Source organism: Esox lucius, chromosome 20 (assembly GCF_011004845.1).
Source record: "Esox lucius isolate fEsoLuc1 chromosome 20, fEsoLuc1.pri, whole genome shotgun sequence".
NCBI lineage: Eukaryota > Metazoa > Chordata > Actinopteri > Esociformes > Esocidae > Esox > Esox lucius.
In genome coordinates, this window is record NC_047588.1 from 33383396 (window position 1) to 33399499 (window position 16104).

A 16104-nucleotide genomic window follows, 5' to 3' on the forward strand; every position below is an offset into this window, starting at 1 on the left:
ACAACCAGCCTTGTGTGTGTGTGTACAACATGACTTTAGATAACGATAGCCAATAGAAACAACTACATCAGATATCCTCTCTGCCTACCTTCTATATCTATTTTGAGTAAAAACTCTGAGAACTCGGAAACACGCAGGCTGAGGCATTCTAAACATTCTCTTGAGGAACACAGTAGAGGTGTTCTATGGGGATCAGTCTGAAAGGGGATTCTCTCAATTGTTTTTGCAGCCGAGGGCTCAAACAATGTGTACATCTCAAATGGCACACTATTCCCTACATACAGAAGGGCACTAACAAAGCCCAACTGCCGTGGTCAAAAGACGTGTACTATAAAAGGTGTACTGTTTGGGAGGCAGCCCATGATGATGGACGAGGCTTAACACTTATGGGTCTGTCCCCATCGCTCAGTTTATCTCATACGTCATGTTGCTTACATTTTCTCACTAACATAGCCTACAGAGTAATCATTTTAAGTAGGATGGATGATATGCACTTTGTATGTATAGCATCACGCATTACAATACCTCAAATGGTTTATAGTACACTGAAGGGGGAAATATGAAAGGACAGAAATACACAGTACTGTGCAAAAGTCTTAAGGACCAGAAAGTCAAACTAAGGCCATTTATTTGGGTAGTGTTTTAATTAAAACAGTAGAGAATGGGGGGTGGAGACCTGACACTGAAAACCCAGTAAAAACTCAGTTGCGACTAACCTGATTTTCATCCAGTAAATTGAGAGAATCAGGCTTGCTAGATTAGAGGAAAAACCCTTTAAAACAAAATATGTACCTGAGTGGTTAACACCACGGTGCTCCTCCAGGGGCAGTGTGAAGATCAGGGCCAGGTTGAGGTCCCTGGCCATTGTTTCAAGCATCTCAAGCTGGCTACCGTCAGAAACATACTGGAAGATCACAGGAATTAGGAACAATATCAGCAAAGACACTGGTCTCAGGTCAGAGGACTTACCTATCAGCTGTCCATACAATCAGTTTTTGTTATTGAGCCGCTCCAATTTAACTTTGGCCTTGTGTTTGGGATCATTGTCCAGGAAATTGCTCATTTTCCATTCAATTCTAATAATCCAGCTGCTGTCGACGAGAACCATCCCCAACACATGATGCTGTCACCACCATATTTGACTAAGACCCATGGGCCATGCCTTGTCCCCACCACACATACATTTTGATTTATTGTCAGCATGTGGAAAATCACTAACAAGAAACTTTTTCTACCTGCAGTGTCAAGATGTTTTATTAATAAATATTAATATTAAGTAATACTCCTTGGTCCATAAATGATGCAAAATTAATTCACAGAAAATGCTAATTTTTAGCATTTTAACATATTCAACATTTCATTTGTCTTTTGACAAAATAAATAAAATAAACCCTGTCAATTAATTATTCAAAAGACGTGACAGATCACCAAACGAGGAGGGTTACAACATTCCCCCACTCAATTCTGCATAGCAACATGAACGTCATTGGCTCAGTTAAAAAAAGTACAATTATTTAAGTGCTACATATAACAGATGGTCTTCAGCTACCACTAACAGTGCAATACCTTCTTATGCCACAAGTTAGGTATTTAGATCAAATGCAGTGACCTGCCACTTCTCTATGTCTCAAATCGCATCCTATTCCCTAAACCTAAACATTAACAGGCACTAGAGAGCAGGGAGCCACAGGGAGCACAGTCATGTGATTAAGCCTTGGATTACAAACTAGTCTATACTTTGCCAGGCTCACAATGCAAGCGACTGCCCAATAAAGCTCACAGAATGATATTGCTAATGACGTAACACCACAATTCACATGGTTGCTAATACTCACAGTGATATCGTTTTTTAATGCCATAAAAAAAGTTTCCTGAATAATGTGCACCTGGGAAAAACTTGCCAACAAAAAACAATAAAAAACAATAAAGAAATTAATCACATTTCTGAAGTTTAAATAGGATTGCAAATGCATTTTGTACAAAAATATGTGAAGACAGATGCTTTAATTCACCTAATAGAAGTTTCCATAAGCTATCTATTTATTTTGATTATAATTTTTTTTCAATTGCACCTTTAAGTGCAAGTGATGAACAAGTGATTGCTTGTAAGCAACCAATGGCTTATATATTCACAATAAATGCTTCAATACAGTAAATGCTTCATAGGGACTAAGCCAACGCCTGTATTCAAAGAGCTTAGAGTAGGAATCTTGTAGGATTACATGGTTTCATGCAACGTGATCTAAAAGGAGACACTGATCCTATATCAGCACTCCTACTCTAGGACGGTCTATGAATATAGGCCCAAAATCCTGGGAAGAGTGTGGTTCTGTGTCATTGCTCCATGCTAATCGACCAATGGGTTGTTAAGGATCGCATCTGAACCACGACTGTGCCACCGACATAGGCTGAGGAGTAAACTGTAATAACCAAACGTGTGTCTTTCTTGAAAAACAGGAATGGTTGACAGTCTCCTTTTCAAAGCATCAGAGTGCGAGCTAAAATGCATACTGGTCCATAGTCCATTACATTTCTGTCCTCCACTTCCTCGGTTCACTCACAATCTTTCTTTCTGCAGTCTGACACTCCATCTCTTTGGACACGACCCTCTTCTTTTAAGCTCAGTGCCAAAACACACAATCCCATATATAGTGGACAGCTCTTAATAAGGCCCAGTAGGGCAACAAAGGTCAATGATAGTAGATAGTGTGTGGCCCAGGGGCATGGCAGAGGCTGGGGGACGAGGGGAGCCTTCCACCACAGCCTTTCTCCAGGGGGGACCCGGGGAGCCTTCCACCACAGCCTTTCTCCAGGGGGGACCGGGGGCGACTGGCTGGCCTCTGTTCATCCTACTCCACAGTCTCCAAGTAGGACGTACTCTGTCTCACATGAATTCCCTCAGTGGGAGGTCTGGTGGGACCTGGTCTCAGCGGAAGGAGGAACAGGAGACTGCTGTTACAGCTGCCCTGCGGCGTGACAACCGCCCGCCCCCATGGAGGACAGAGGATCAGCCGGCTCCACGCTCCACAGGCTCCCGTTCTGGAACAGAGGAACAGTCAGACTGGCTGAAAGCTCTTCACATTTCACAACATTTTAACCTGCTTGGGCTGTACTGAGCAAAACCCACATTTAACCTGCTTGGGCTGTACTGAGCAAAACCCACATTTAACCTGCTTGGGCTGTACTGAGCAAAACCCACATTTAACCCGCTTGGGCTGTACTGAGCAAAACCCACATTTAACCTGCTTGGGCTGTACTGAGCAAAACCCACATTTAACCCGCTTGGGCTGTACTGAGCAAAACCCACAATTAACCTGCTTGGGCTGTACTGAGCAAAACCCACATTTAACCTGCTTGGGCTGTTCTGAGCAAAACCCACATTTAACCTGCTTGGGCTGTACTGAGCAAAACCCACATTTAACCCGCTTGGGCTGTACTGAGCAAAACCCTCATTTAACCTGCTTGGGCTATACTGAGCAAAACCCACATTTAACCCGCTTGGGCTGTACTGAGCAAAACCCACATTTAACCTGCTTGGGCTCTACTGAGCAAAACCCACATTTAACCTGCTTGGGCTGTACTGAGCAAAACCCACATTTAACCTGCTTGGGCTGTACTGAGCAAAACCCACATCGGGCCATGTTGCCTACCTGCGTGGTGCACAGCGGTTCTGCTCTGTTGACCCCCCCGATGCACGCGGCTGGAGGACATGTGTGCTGGGCCAAGCCTGGGCCGGTGGCCTGAGTCCGGGCCAGGCCGTCGTTGATGTGCCCCTGCTGGAACACGCCTCCGGCATCACCAGACTCTAAGTTGCCCAGCAACTCCTCCAGATCCTGGGCTGTGAGCTCTCCACCAGCCTCCTGGCCTTCCAGGTACCCGGAGGGCACACAGGGTAACGCGGGGTCTTGGGAGGGGCCGACAGAGACGGCTTTGGGCTGCTCCTTGGAGGGGAGGTCTTGGGAGGGTTCCCGTGGATAGGGGTGCTCACAGTGGGCTTGGCCCGGGGGAGTGGGAAACCACCCCGGCTGCTGGAGGAACAACAGGGGGATCTGCTGCTTGGTGCTGAGTGGCTGGCTCGGTGCTGGTAAAGCACCCGCGGTCTGATTCACCTGCAGGTCCTTCAGTTTGTCACACAGCTGCTGCTGCCGCTGCTGCCGCTGCTGCCACGGGAACGGCGGGCACTGGGCATTTAGCTGATGTTGCTGCCATGGCAACAGCAGGCCGTCTAGAGGCGTCGGCCATTGCGGTGTTGCTTCCTGTGGGAGGGGTCGAGTGGGTGACCTCAGCTGGGGGGACGAGGTGGGAGGCTGCCGGTGAGGAACGGAATAGGAGTGCGGATGAAGTGGCTGGTATGCAGATGGTTGTTGTAATGGCACGACTGGGCAACTACGGCCCTGATCTCCTGGCGTGGCGCCCCCAGAGGGGAAAAACGTCTGACCCGAGTCCGACCTGTTCCACAGGAACTTGTGTACGTAGGACAGGATCTCGTCGGTCAGGTCCGGGAGGAGGCCATCTCGGCAAGCGTCCAGGTCCACGTCCAAGAATATGTCGTTGCGCGGAAGCAGATCCTCCCGACTGACACCCAGGTTCCTCATGAAGCCCGACAGATCCCAGTCCCTGTCAATCAATCAATCATCTTTTCAGTCCCAGTCAGGAAACATTTATTGCGGAAAATGTTTATTACAACATTAAAAACTGCATCCGTCATAGAGACATCTAAGACCCATAGAAGAGAAATGTTACCTGTCCTCCGATGAGAAGCCACCTCCCTCACAACTACGTGGTTCCAAAGACTCCTGCTTGAAGAGGAGGCTCTCAGAGAGGGAGAGGAGGCCCCCCTCCTGCCAGCTGCTGGAAAAGATGCCCCCACATCCCTCCTCTGGAAGGCCTGGCACATCCTCCTGTGGGAGTTGGAGCAGCAGCTCATTCTGAGTATGACGGGAGATGTAGATGGACTCATCCTGTTTCAGCAGGGAGCCCAGCAGCGAGTTGGGGTCCAAGGCGCCCGTCTGTCTGTTGTCGTTATCTCCTCCAGGGCCGGCTGTTACCACGGCCTTGGGCAGGCTGCTGTCGTAGAGCAGGGCCTCCCCGGTGGTGAAATTGAAAGGGAAGTCAAGGGTTCGCTTCTTTAGATTCTCCTCTCCCTCCTCATCCCTAAGCACAGTCGGAAGACACCGGGTAGAGGAAGAAAAAGGTGTTAGGCCTCAAAGAAAGTCAACCTGACTAGGTTAGGGGGGGTTCTCCTGACCATGCCTGTCCTAAAAGGTTTTGCCCCGATCAGGTGAAGTGATGAGGAAACCCTTGCGGCTGTAGCTACAGTGGATATAAAATGTCTACACACCCCTGTTAAAGTGCCAGTTTTTTTGTGATGTAAAAGAATGAGACAACGAACATTTTGAAATGGCCCAGCCAGAGCACAGACCTGAATCCAATTGAACATATGTGTGGTGATCTGAAGAGGGCTGTGCACAGGAGATGTCCTTGCAATCTGACTGATTTGGAGCACTTTTGCAAAGAGTGGGCAATTATTGCCACATCAGGATACGCCATGCTAATAGACTCCTACCCAAAATGACTGAGTTCTGTAATAAAATCAAAAGGTGCTTCAACAAAGTATTAGTTTAAGGGTGTGCACACTTGTGCAACCAGGTTATTGTGAGTTTCTTATTTTTCCCCCTCAAAGATTTCAGTTTGTTTTTCAATTGAATTGTTCAGATTATAGGTCACATTAAAGGTGGAAAAAGTTTTCTCATTCTTCTACATCACAATGACCTAGCATTTTAACAGAGGTGTGAGGAATTCTTATATTCACTGAATGTCCTGCAGCGGGACAACGTGACGTACGTGATCACTCTCTGGGAGGCGATGATGCACTCGGCCTGCCCATTCTTGTACACCAGCCTGGCATTGGCCTGCACCCAGACCCAGCCGCTCAGCTTGGTCAGTAGCCGGAACACGGTCATGCCACTCTCTCCCGTCTTCATCACTGTGGCCCGGGACACACAAGTGTTCGTTTCACCATATTTCAATCATTACTGTGAAGCGCAAGTAGGAGATTGACCAAAAAACATGAAAATATGAGAAAACATACAATCCTGTTTCCCCCAGAATGTTGGGACACTGCGTAAATATTACGTAAATAAACACAATGCAATGATGTGCAAATCATTTCAACCCTATGTTCAACAGAAAAGAGTACAAAGATAACACATCAAATGTTGAAACTGAGACTTCTGTTTCTTGAAGGATATATGCCCTCTTTGAATTTGAACACGTTTAAAAAAAGTTGAGACTGAGGCAACAAAAGACTGGAAAAGTTGTGTAATGCTAATAAACTAAACCTGGTGTAATATCACACAACTAATTAGGTCAATTGGCAACAGGTCGGTAACATGATTAGGTATTAAAAGATAATTCCAGAGAGGATGAGTCTGTCAGAACTGAGGATGAGGAGGGGTTCACCACTCTGTAAAAGACTGCATGGGCAAATAGTGCAACAATTTAAGAATAAAGCATCTCAACGTAACATTTTGTTTAGGGATTATATCGTCTACAGTAAATAATATCATATATATTGGATGGCTGTGATCTTCGGGCCCTCAGACGGCACTGCACTAAAAACAGACACGATTCTGTAATGGAAATCACTGCATGGGCTCAGGATAACATATTAACACAATTGTCTGTGAACACAGTACATCATAGCATCCACAAATGCAAGTTAAAACTCTTCCATGCAAAGAAGAAAACAGACATAAAACAAGATCCAGAAATGCCAAACAATATCCCACTTTTTCAAAAAGTTGAAAAGGAAAGTTTTGAATGAGGAACAGAAGGGTTAAATTTGCAGTGGTCTCTTAATTTTAAACCTTCTGTTCCTCACTCAAAATCTTCCTTTTCGACTTTTTTGGAAAGAAAAGAAAAAGGTGCAGTGGTCTTAAATTTTTTTCCAGAGATGTATATAGGTATTGGAGAGGCATATGCTGCAAGACAATGCCAAACCACATTTTGCATGCATCACAACAGCATTGCTCCATAGTAAGAGAATGGTTGCAAAACTGGTCTGCCTGCAGTCCAGACCTTTCACCTACTAAAAATTATGAAAGGAAAAATACAACAAAGGAGAACCCGAACTGTTGAGCAGCTGAAAACCCATATCAAGCAAGAATGGGAAGACATTTCACTTTCAAAACTACAGGAATTGGTCTTGTCAGTTCCCAAATGCTTACAGAGTATTGTTAAAAGTAATGCAACAAAGTGGTAAACAGGCTCCTGTCCCAACTTTTGAACTCTTTTGAAACGTGTTGCTGGCATCATATTCAGAACAGAAGTTTTTTTCAAAATACAATAACATTTCTCAGTTTCAACATTTGATACATTGTCTTCGTACTATTTCAATTAAATAAAGGGATAAATAATCTGTACATCATTGAATTCTTTTTTTTATTTACATTTTACACAGCGCTCCAACTTTTTTGGAAACAGGGTTGTATTTAAGAAAGACAGAAAAAAACTGAAAATCGGAAAACAAGATTAAAAATGTTTTTAAATAAATAATCACCCCCACATTTCCCAGCTTTCCTGTTAAATTAGCGCAAATGCCAGACAAAAAATACAATCTGAAAACAGGTGAGCAGTCTCACTCCGCAAGTGGTTCTCGGCGCAGTACAGCATGTCAGCAGCATGGATGAACTGGTAGCCGGAACCACGGTAGCACAGCTCCGCCTCGGTGTACCCCAGCACCATCCTACCCCTGTACAGGGCGGAACACAAGGAAAACCTCACCAAAAGGGAAAAATTTCCTAGAAATGAATGCCTTAACCCCACCCCAATCAGCACCGGCTTTGTTTAACAGAATGCTTGTGGCATTATTCATGTGTGTCACCCCAGTCAGATACATATGTGGGTCACCCACTTGGTGTCACAGGCGGTGGGCGTGAAGTCTAGCTTGTGCTTGGTCCTGAAGATGAAGTTCTTGGTGCGGATCTCTAGGATGGTGGGGGGCTGCAGGGGTGAGGCCAGGGAAAACAGGGCCAGCTGGGGTGGGATGGCTTTGCCCTCCTTGGTCCTCTGGTTCTGGCCATGGAGAAACTTCAAACGCCCCTGGAAGTTCAGCGCCTTAAGAATTGGGCGTTAAAAATTGTCAGAATGTGTATCAGAAATGAGAACCCCGTTCCCATGGATTTCCCTACTACCCTCTGTTCATGCACATTGGAGCATGTAAGGTGTGCAACTGCTAACTCACTTTTCACAATCTAAGAGGAACACATTCAACACAACGGAACACTGCAGTATATGACTTAGATAAGAACTCAATTTTTCATTTCCGACCAGGCCACATACAAACTCAGTTTCACTGAAAACACAATTTCACTTGTCCTCAGGTCATCCAACATAGGCTGATATTTTTCTGCAGTTTAAAAGTTCTAAGCGAGGAGGCCAGCCAGAGGATAAAGGCATACTTCTCCATTTAAATTCCCCTATTAGATTTGAGATGTTCGTCAGCATGTGCAACAGTGGAAATTATTCAGCTCTGTAACAATCAACCAAGGGAAGTAACTCAAACTAAAGTCTAAGAAAATGTCCATAAAATCTAACTGCTAGATTCTCAAAAATATTTTATAATGTATAATGTGCAAAGAAAATGCAATTTTAACTACAATATTTGGAATTAAGAGAAAACCTCTTTGTTAGGAAAAAACTACAGAAAAAAACAACAGTATTTCCAACTCGCCAAAATGTATTATTCATTATAACTTGATATTAAAAAAACATCACAGAAAAGCATTACAAAAATTGTTAGAATCTGCTGTCCAGGCTTGTACACAATGTAAATGCTATCTTTTGGATCATTTCCTGGTCTGGATATGCAGACTTTTCTGAACCTAAAAGTATTTTTGCAAAGCCTCACACCAAACTGAAATGAACACATAACACCCTGACAAGATTTTAGAAATGTTCATCCAGGATTTCTGAAGAAAACATTATATTTGGAAAAGTTACCAGAATATTGCAAGACTAAATTTGATCTTGTTTTGTCCATCAACTTACTAGGAAGCCAGAGGAGGAGTCATGGAGACATCGTAATCTGCAGACAAAGTTGCGCTCCAGGAAGGCGGAGTTCTCTGGCGGTAGCGTCTGGGGGTCATAGACTGTAACAAACGGTGTAGAGGCTGAACCTTCTGGGGCTGGATGGGTGGCAGGAAACATTCCATTGTGAACTTAAAAGGCTAAAGCCAAATATTAAACTACATTTTACCTGAACCAACACAAAATGTGCAATATTAGAAATGTTAGAAAGACCCATTAAATATAAAATGTAATGTTGGACACCATAGGTTAATGCATTATTCATTAAGATATTTTTTAGAACATTTATCCTTAAATACCATAAAGGAATTCAAAGACACAGTGATTTGGTACTTTGGGGCCCAGGGCATATTTTCAGGGCACGCCCCCTGGGTTGGGAATCCCTGGCTTACATCATTGGAACTCCCTAGGCCACTCGTAGGTAAAATAAAATGCTGTTTTCACCTGTGATTAGCAGTCCAGTGTCAGGTGTGACGGAGGGGTTAAGGGCCCAGTGGAGCTGTCTCTGGAACTCTGCTCGGTCCTCCGTATGGATGAAGTCATTTACACTCTGATGGATGACATCCGACTGAGGAGCAAACACATCCACCATCATCAAAACACTTCACTAACTACAAGGTTACAAACACGGGCGTCGTTCATGCACAACCTATCATACCTTTTCCCATCACTCATCTCATGTAACAGAGCCTTGACGGCGCTGGCTTCAGGCCATGTTTAATCCGATATCCAAACATAACTACTGGATTTGGCATCTGCTTAGGGTCAGGCTTCTGTTCTCGTTGAGGAAATACCAGAACACTCAACTTTGTCCGGTGTGACAGGAACCCTTCACAGACTGTTAGGTAACGCGAATAATAACATGGACACTAGAAAGTAGCAGTGCTTAATAAGTTTTACATTTCGATCAGACATTAATGAAGATTTAAAGGGGCATTTTAATAAACAACCAAATTAACTTTTCATGACCTGGCATTAATCCTAAACAGCGAGCTGACTAGAAGAACACACAACCCATGACACAGTTTATGTGGACCCATAAATAGGCCTACAGACATCTAGAAAATAAATGGGAAAGATTAGATGAGCCACACCTGGTTTTATTATTTTTTTTTTTTTTATTTGGTTTCAAAAGCTTAAAGGGGATGTGTACGGTGCTGGATGTAGTACCACAGAAAGAGTATTTACCTGTTGAAAGCCAAGGTACTCCTGTATGGTGGGAGACGCATAGAAGATTGTGCCGCCAGCCGTAACGACCAGAACAAAACCATTCAGTACCTGAGGGGGAAACAGAACTGACTCTCATGTTCACACAGACACTGTCCATGCTCCACCAGCAGCCATCAGAAGAAGGCTTATGGCTGTGGAGAAACAGCACAGCCTTACCAACGAAAACAAATGTCAGAGGAACCCAAAGCAGTGTAAGGTTCTGCCTGTAGCCCACATGGCAGCCTATTCCTCCATCACCGTTTGTCAAAGAAAATGTAAAAGAAAAAAAGAAAAAGGTATGAGTCTTACACTCAAGAACTGGACTTTGTCTGACAAACAAAAGTAAATGATTAACTGGTTATTAAGCAGCACACAAAAAGCAAACAAGGGGCGGTTGAACGGCAGGTCAACTCAACTCCGATAATTATCTTTCCATCGTACACAAGGGGATAGTTCAGGGCCCATATTCACAAAGCATCTCGGTCAGACAGCTGATCTAGGATCAGTCAGATCTTGTTCATTTTGGTCTAAAAAAAGATTCAACTCCTTCTCGTCGATGCTTTATGATATGAATCACCTTACTGACTGTAGACAGTACAAGACCGCTTTGATTGAATGCCACAAGGCATTCAATCAAACCAACAACAGCCATGACCTGCTGCAGCCAGTGTGGCTACTGAACGGACACTGCTAACCTGAAGAATCAGCTCTCCCTCTGGAACGGGCAGATCAGTGCCATGCTTCTTCAGAACATTAGTCTCTGAGCAATGGCAGGGGGTGGATTTTAGAGTCTCTGCAATACAACACAAACACAATCATGGTCAAGGTTACTGTGCCATTAAGGATTTCCACCACACACTGAAAAAAGGCAGAGGAGAATATAAAGTGCATATACCTACAGCCAAAGGCCCACTGTCAATAATTGGAGACAGGAAAGTTTTTGCCTGTTAAAGACAGTGATTCAAATCAAACCAGCAATGGGATGCAACAAAGCAGCCTACTGATGACAGACCTGGTAGCAAAGGCGGTGCCAACAGCTGAGTTTCTCAATGGGGCCCAAGCTCATTCCCATCTAGACTTAGACCTCCACACCAGGGCCTGAAAGACAGTCCCGGACCCCAGCCACAGACAACTATACTTATTACATGGTGCACCGACCAACTTCCACCCCAAGCCATGAAACTATTACACAAGACTGGCAGATGATGATCAGTCTACCCTTGTTTAACTAAACGTGACAAACTATTATTTATTTGCCGTCCTTGTGCCAGGACAATATTAAGATGATAACTCAAGCGGTCCCAAGGCACTCTTCTCATGCAATGGCCAAAATAAGTCCTCCCACTGGTTCATGCGAACCCACCATCCCCTCGTCATTGCTCAGAGTCTGAACTACTTACTCATCTAAACAGGTCAAAGTTTGTAGTGTGAGCCAACAACTACCTTATGAAAGCGTCTGCATCCCAAATTGCAGGCGGTCCTCTAGATCGTGAATAACTCCTAGTGCACTAAACAAAGAACAGGTTGTGATTAGGGACGCAGGAGGCCACGGTTTCATAACTCTTCTTGGGAGTCAAGAGTTCAACAAGTCTGTTCTTGGTTACTCACGCAAACCCCCAGCCCAGCCCCCTTGAGCGTGTGTGTAATTGGCAGATTTCCTAAAGCACACAAAGCACCACTGCAGTACTTAACACTAGATGAAGGCCAGGGCGCATATCCACAAAGCATCTCCAAAAAGGCACTAGGAATCCAGTTAAAACCTGCTTTATGACTAATAAAACTCCCAGCTCAGAGTAGGTTTTAGGAGAATGTTATGTAGAGGCCCGGGAAACTCTGCGCCAGGAGAAAAATCAACGCATAAAAGTTTACCTCAGCTGGTAGCTGAAGTACAAGAGGCAGCGCCAAGAAAATGCAGTGATGACTCTCACTGACACTGTTGTACATGATAGTGAATCAATCAGGATTCTCATCGCCAGTGAAGTATACTCCCTGTCAGACAACTACTGTGAAAGGGAGGGCATATCAAATGTTCACAATAACCATGTTGGATATTTTCACGTTGTGTCCTCACTTTTGCCAAATGTGTTTCCATGCGTAGACCTACTTTAGACATCAGAGGAGTAGTAAAATGTCTATTCTCTGGACGACCAGTTTTCAAGTCTGACGCACACTGTGGATACAGGCCCAGGAATCCTGGCTGCCATAGCAGACCTCTGAGGAGACCACAACATCATTGGAACTTGGAGGCTGAATCTAGCTTGGAAATTAACAGTAAAAATCCTCCAGGAATTCATCAAAAATCTTGATTTAGGAAGTCGGTTTCAAAAGCATTCACACAAATAAAGCCGGTGATCGTGTCTGTATGATTGCAAACGTATCGTCATTTTCAAGCATCATTTGTTCTGGGGCATGGTTGTGGACTAACTGATTATGATAATGAAAGTCCCGGCCCACCCACAATCCTCTGAAAGGTAACAGTAAGGCCTGCGTTACTGAGGCATCAGAAACAGATGAAGTCCTGGCAGTCCCCTCTACTATGGCTATTTAAATTGGAAAGCCGTAACATTATAAAAATGATCCCAAACCTTGGGATAGCAGTGGGAAATTCTTGGAGGGAGTTTGGTGAACTAGGGTGTGTATGCATCTACGTCTAAATGCCGTTGTCATTAAGGGGTCGGCAAAACTGTCGTAATGTAAAGGCACCGGTGTATCTTACGGTACCCTTCATAGTTGTTTCAGTGTGAGAAGCGAAGCGTGTGACATCGTTCAGTATACTGCCGGTCAAAACAAGATCTTCGCCTTTACACAAAGCCTAGGCCTACATTTTCATTTACTTTAAGTTATCTATTGTTGCAGCTCTGCTAGCGCTTCCGCTGAGACAGATCACAAGATGACACGTTTATATTCCACTCTCCAGAGAAATTCACACACCCTGATAGCATCCTGTTATTTTAGCCCCCAGGACTTTGACTGAGTCACTGTAGGACATTAACCTGTTTGTTGTTGAGCCACTGCAAAGTTGCTTTCTCCTTGCTTAGGATCAGTAACCTGCTGAACAGTGAATTTTTTTTAGTGGATGATATCCTGTTCTCTTGCAGCATTTCCCTGTACTTTGAAATCGCTATCTTGGTCTCATCTGATCAGCATCCAAGCAGAGCTCTTGAACTTTTTGCACCATTACTCCACACTAAGCCACTGCAAGTCATGTTTTCTGCGCACCAGGTTTTGACATGCAGACTTTTCTTGGCAGTTCCTGAGTGTAGTGATGCACTTCCACTACCTGATTATTGATCCAACTGTGCTCACTGGGAAATCCAATCACTTGAAAATGATGTTGCATTATTTTCTGTTTTTTATTCTCCTTATGTAAATGTCTTCAAATAAAATGTCAGAGAAATGTTAATGGACCTTTTGTAATTCAGTAATATGAGAGAATTGGTTTGGGATTTGAATACTTTTGCAAGGCAGTATACATCGACCAACAGTCAAAACGAATAAAAGAAAAGAAATGCATTTAATAATTTCTTGCTCTGAAATGTACCCAACTAGGAAAGTCTTCCTGTTAGAGCATTAGCTACTGCCTGGGCAATTTTCATTCAATTTCCCTGCCAAGGGTTGCCAACCAGCATTTTTTTAAATATGAAACTCTCAGATAAAAATTTACTGAGAGCCATGAAAATTAAATGCAGGGCAAGCTCAAACCTTGAGGATGGCATTTGTGTTGTCTTGTCAAAGATATCTTAGGTTATTTCCAGAAGCCAGCAGCAATCCTCACACTTAGTAAGCAGCTACTGCAATTACAGTCTGACAGACAATATTATATATTATATATAATATATAATATTTATTTTATTTATTCAAAATCAAGCAAAATATGCAGATGGCACTAGCAACATGCAACTACTTTAGAATAAACACGATGAGAAATGGTTGACCACCACAGCATTATAGTGTGTTATTATAATCAAGCCTTACCACTGAAAAAGCTCTTGGCGCGCAGGTAACTGACACAGAGCCGAAGGACGGTCAATTTGTCCAGCTTGGAAATTACATCCTGAGGGTAAGGAAGAAGACTGGCCAGCCTGTCCAACTCTCCATTGAGGCGTTCACGGTGCCTCTTGGAAGGGTTTGATTTGGCTCCATCTGGAGGAGGCTTCACACTAGAAAGAGAATGGTAACGTCCACTATTAATGTCAAATATGTTTGGTTATATTCCCTTTGTCTTGTTATATAGGCCTATCTGCAAAGTTTTTAATAGCGTGAATGCAACTTATGATCATGGAATCCATAGACAGCAGAACCATAAAAGACAAATACAAAATAATAGTGATGCCCAGTTAAGGTGTAAACTAAAATGTCCCTTTTGAAGATGCATGATGCTTCTGTAACATAGTGTTGTCATGCAATTTCAGATGAGTGTTGTCATGCAATTTTGTGTCAGCCAACGGTCCTTTCACAGCATGACAGCACTGCAAAGTAGCTGTCACCCATGTTACTGACAGGTTATAAACACGCATTAGTCTAGACTAGTATTTGACATAAATAGTCGAGTACTGTACGCTCAAACATGGCATGGACTACCTAGAAGTGCTAGTTAGTGGCATAATAAGAGTGGAGGACTAGCTAACGTTACGAGGATTATAAAGCAAATAGCAGTTACCTTTTCTGTGGCTTTTTCCTCTTGCGACTGGCATATGTGCTGCTGCTCATTTTTCTCAATGATATGGCAATACAATATTATTGATCACTTGGTGTTTGCCTGTGCTATATAGAATGTCACGCGCATTAGCTAGCTTGTCAAACCAGAGGAACGTTACGCTGTCCCATCCCTGCCACTAGGCTAGCTACTGTTAATTACGTTAACCAGCAGTCAAAGCAAAAGTTAATTATAAACAAAATCGGATTTATAAAACGAAAAACACATTTAGAACCAATGTAGCAAATAACCTAGATACTCATCTATGCTACTAGAGGCCAACTACCGCTGTTAGCTAGCTACAGTGCGGAGCAATGGGTCAAGTTCGAACGAGAGGCAGGTGTTAGCCAACAACGAGCGGTCAATAGACCGCGCGACCTTTCTAGTCAGAAGCGGGTGGTCCATAAATCCAGTCGGAATATTTTAATTTAACTTTGCCACTAACTTGCCATTAGCTTGTTCGCTGCAACCGGGTACAACACCTAGACGCTATAGCTAGCTGCATGAATTAGTCTTTATTGTCATTAGCATTTCAAAGAGTAATTCAATCGACTTCTTTCTGTTTCTACCGCTCTTAGTTCCGCCCCCTGCCTGGTTAGGTTACGCCAGAGGCGTATCCAACGAATCAGGTGGAAGTAGGGTTAATGGTCAGCTCGTTAACCGGTGTTAACTCGTTACACCAATGTAGCTAAAGCAGCTTGCCATTTGTTTTGCCAGGTACATTTCTATGGCAACGAATGCTTCGGCACTAACCTGCTCCAGCACTGCGTTTATCATTTTTTTCTTTTGCATTGTAATGTTCTATTTACAAAGTGTTGCTGATTTAAAGCAGAGACCCAGATGACTCCCAGCTTATGATTAAAATATAATAAAAGAATCGACTCAAAACGTGGCCTGATTCTGAGATGGATTTACAGTTCAGAATGTCTCTTCCCAGCATTGTACGATTTTTGTTTATCAGCTCAAAATATAACAGGTTTAATAAAATTAAGTTATGGAATTATAATATATAACCTTTCTAAACCCATAGATCTTCAAAACAGTATGTTTTTGCTAATTTCAGCAAAGCATTGGTTTTAATATTTTTCATTTATTAAATGTATTACCAG

At 43.5% G+C, this 16104-nt stretch overlaps 1 protein-coding gene across 2 annotated transcripts; it reads right to left on the bottom strand.

Moving 5' to 3' along the window:
• Positions 1-1242: 1242 nt before the first annotated feature.
• Positions 1243-15573, bottom strand: ahr1a (aryl hydrocarbon receptor 1a). 2 transcript variants are annotated; one of them, XM_010884555.4, is made up of 12 exons: positions 14960-15573; positions 14275-14459; positions 10995-11092; positions 10279-10368; positions 9535-9658; positions 9052-9152; positions 7916-8118; positions 7644-7753; positions 5845-5986; positions 4744-5154; positions 3651-4617; positions 1243-3039 (listed from the first exon to the last, which is right to left on the bottom strand). In XM_010884555.4, exons 1-12 carry the CDS (start codon positions 15007-15009, stop codon positions 2956-2958), a joined length of 2565 nt encoding a protein of 854 aa, XP_010882857.2. In that variant the 5' UTR covers positions 15010-15573; the 3' UTR covers positions 1243-2955. The 2 variants fall into 2 exon arrangements, with proteins under 2 accessions (XP_010882857.2, XP_010882856.2); XM_010884554.3 differs by having other exon boundaries at positions 9052-9188.
• Between the last annotated feature and the right edge of the window lie 531 nt (positions 15574-16104).

Bases quoted from the DNA above. Each gene is read 5' to 3' on its own strand.
- ahr1a (XM_010884554.3), bottom strand. From the start codon at position 15,009: ATGAGCAGCAGCACATATGCCAGTCGCAAGAGGAAAAAGCCACAGAAA. The intron at 11,093-14,274 runs GTAAGGCTTGAT...GTTGTATTGCAG, and splicing joins CGCCAAGAGCTTTTTCAGTG to AGACTCTAAAATCCACCCCC. The intron at 3,040-3,650 runs GTAGGCAACATG...CCTCTGTTCCAG, and splicing joins AACCGCTGTGCACCACGCAG to AACGGGAGCCTGTGGAGCGT.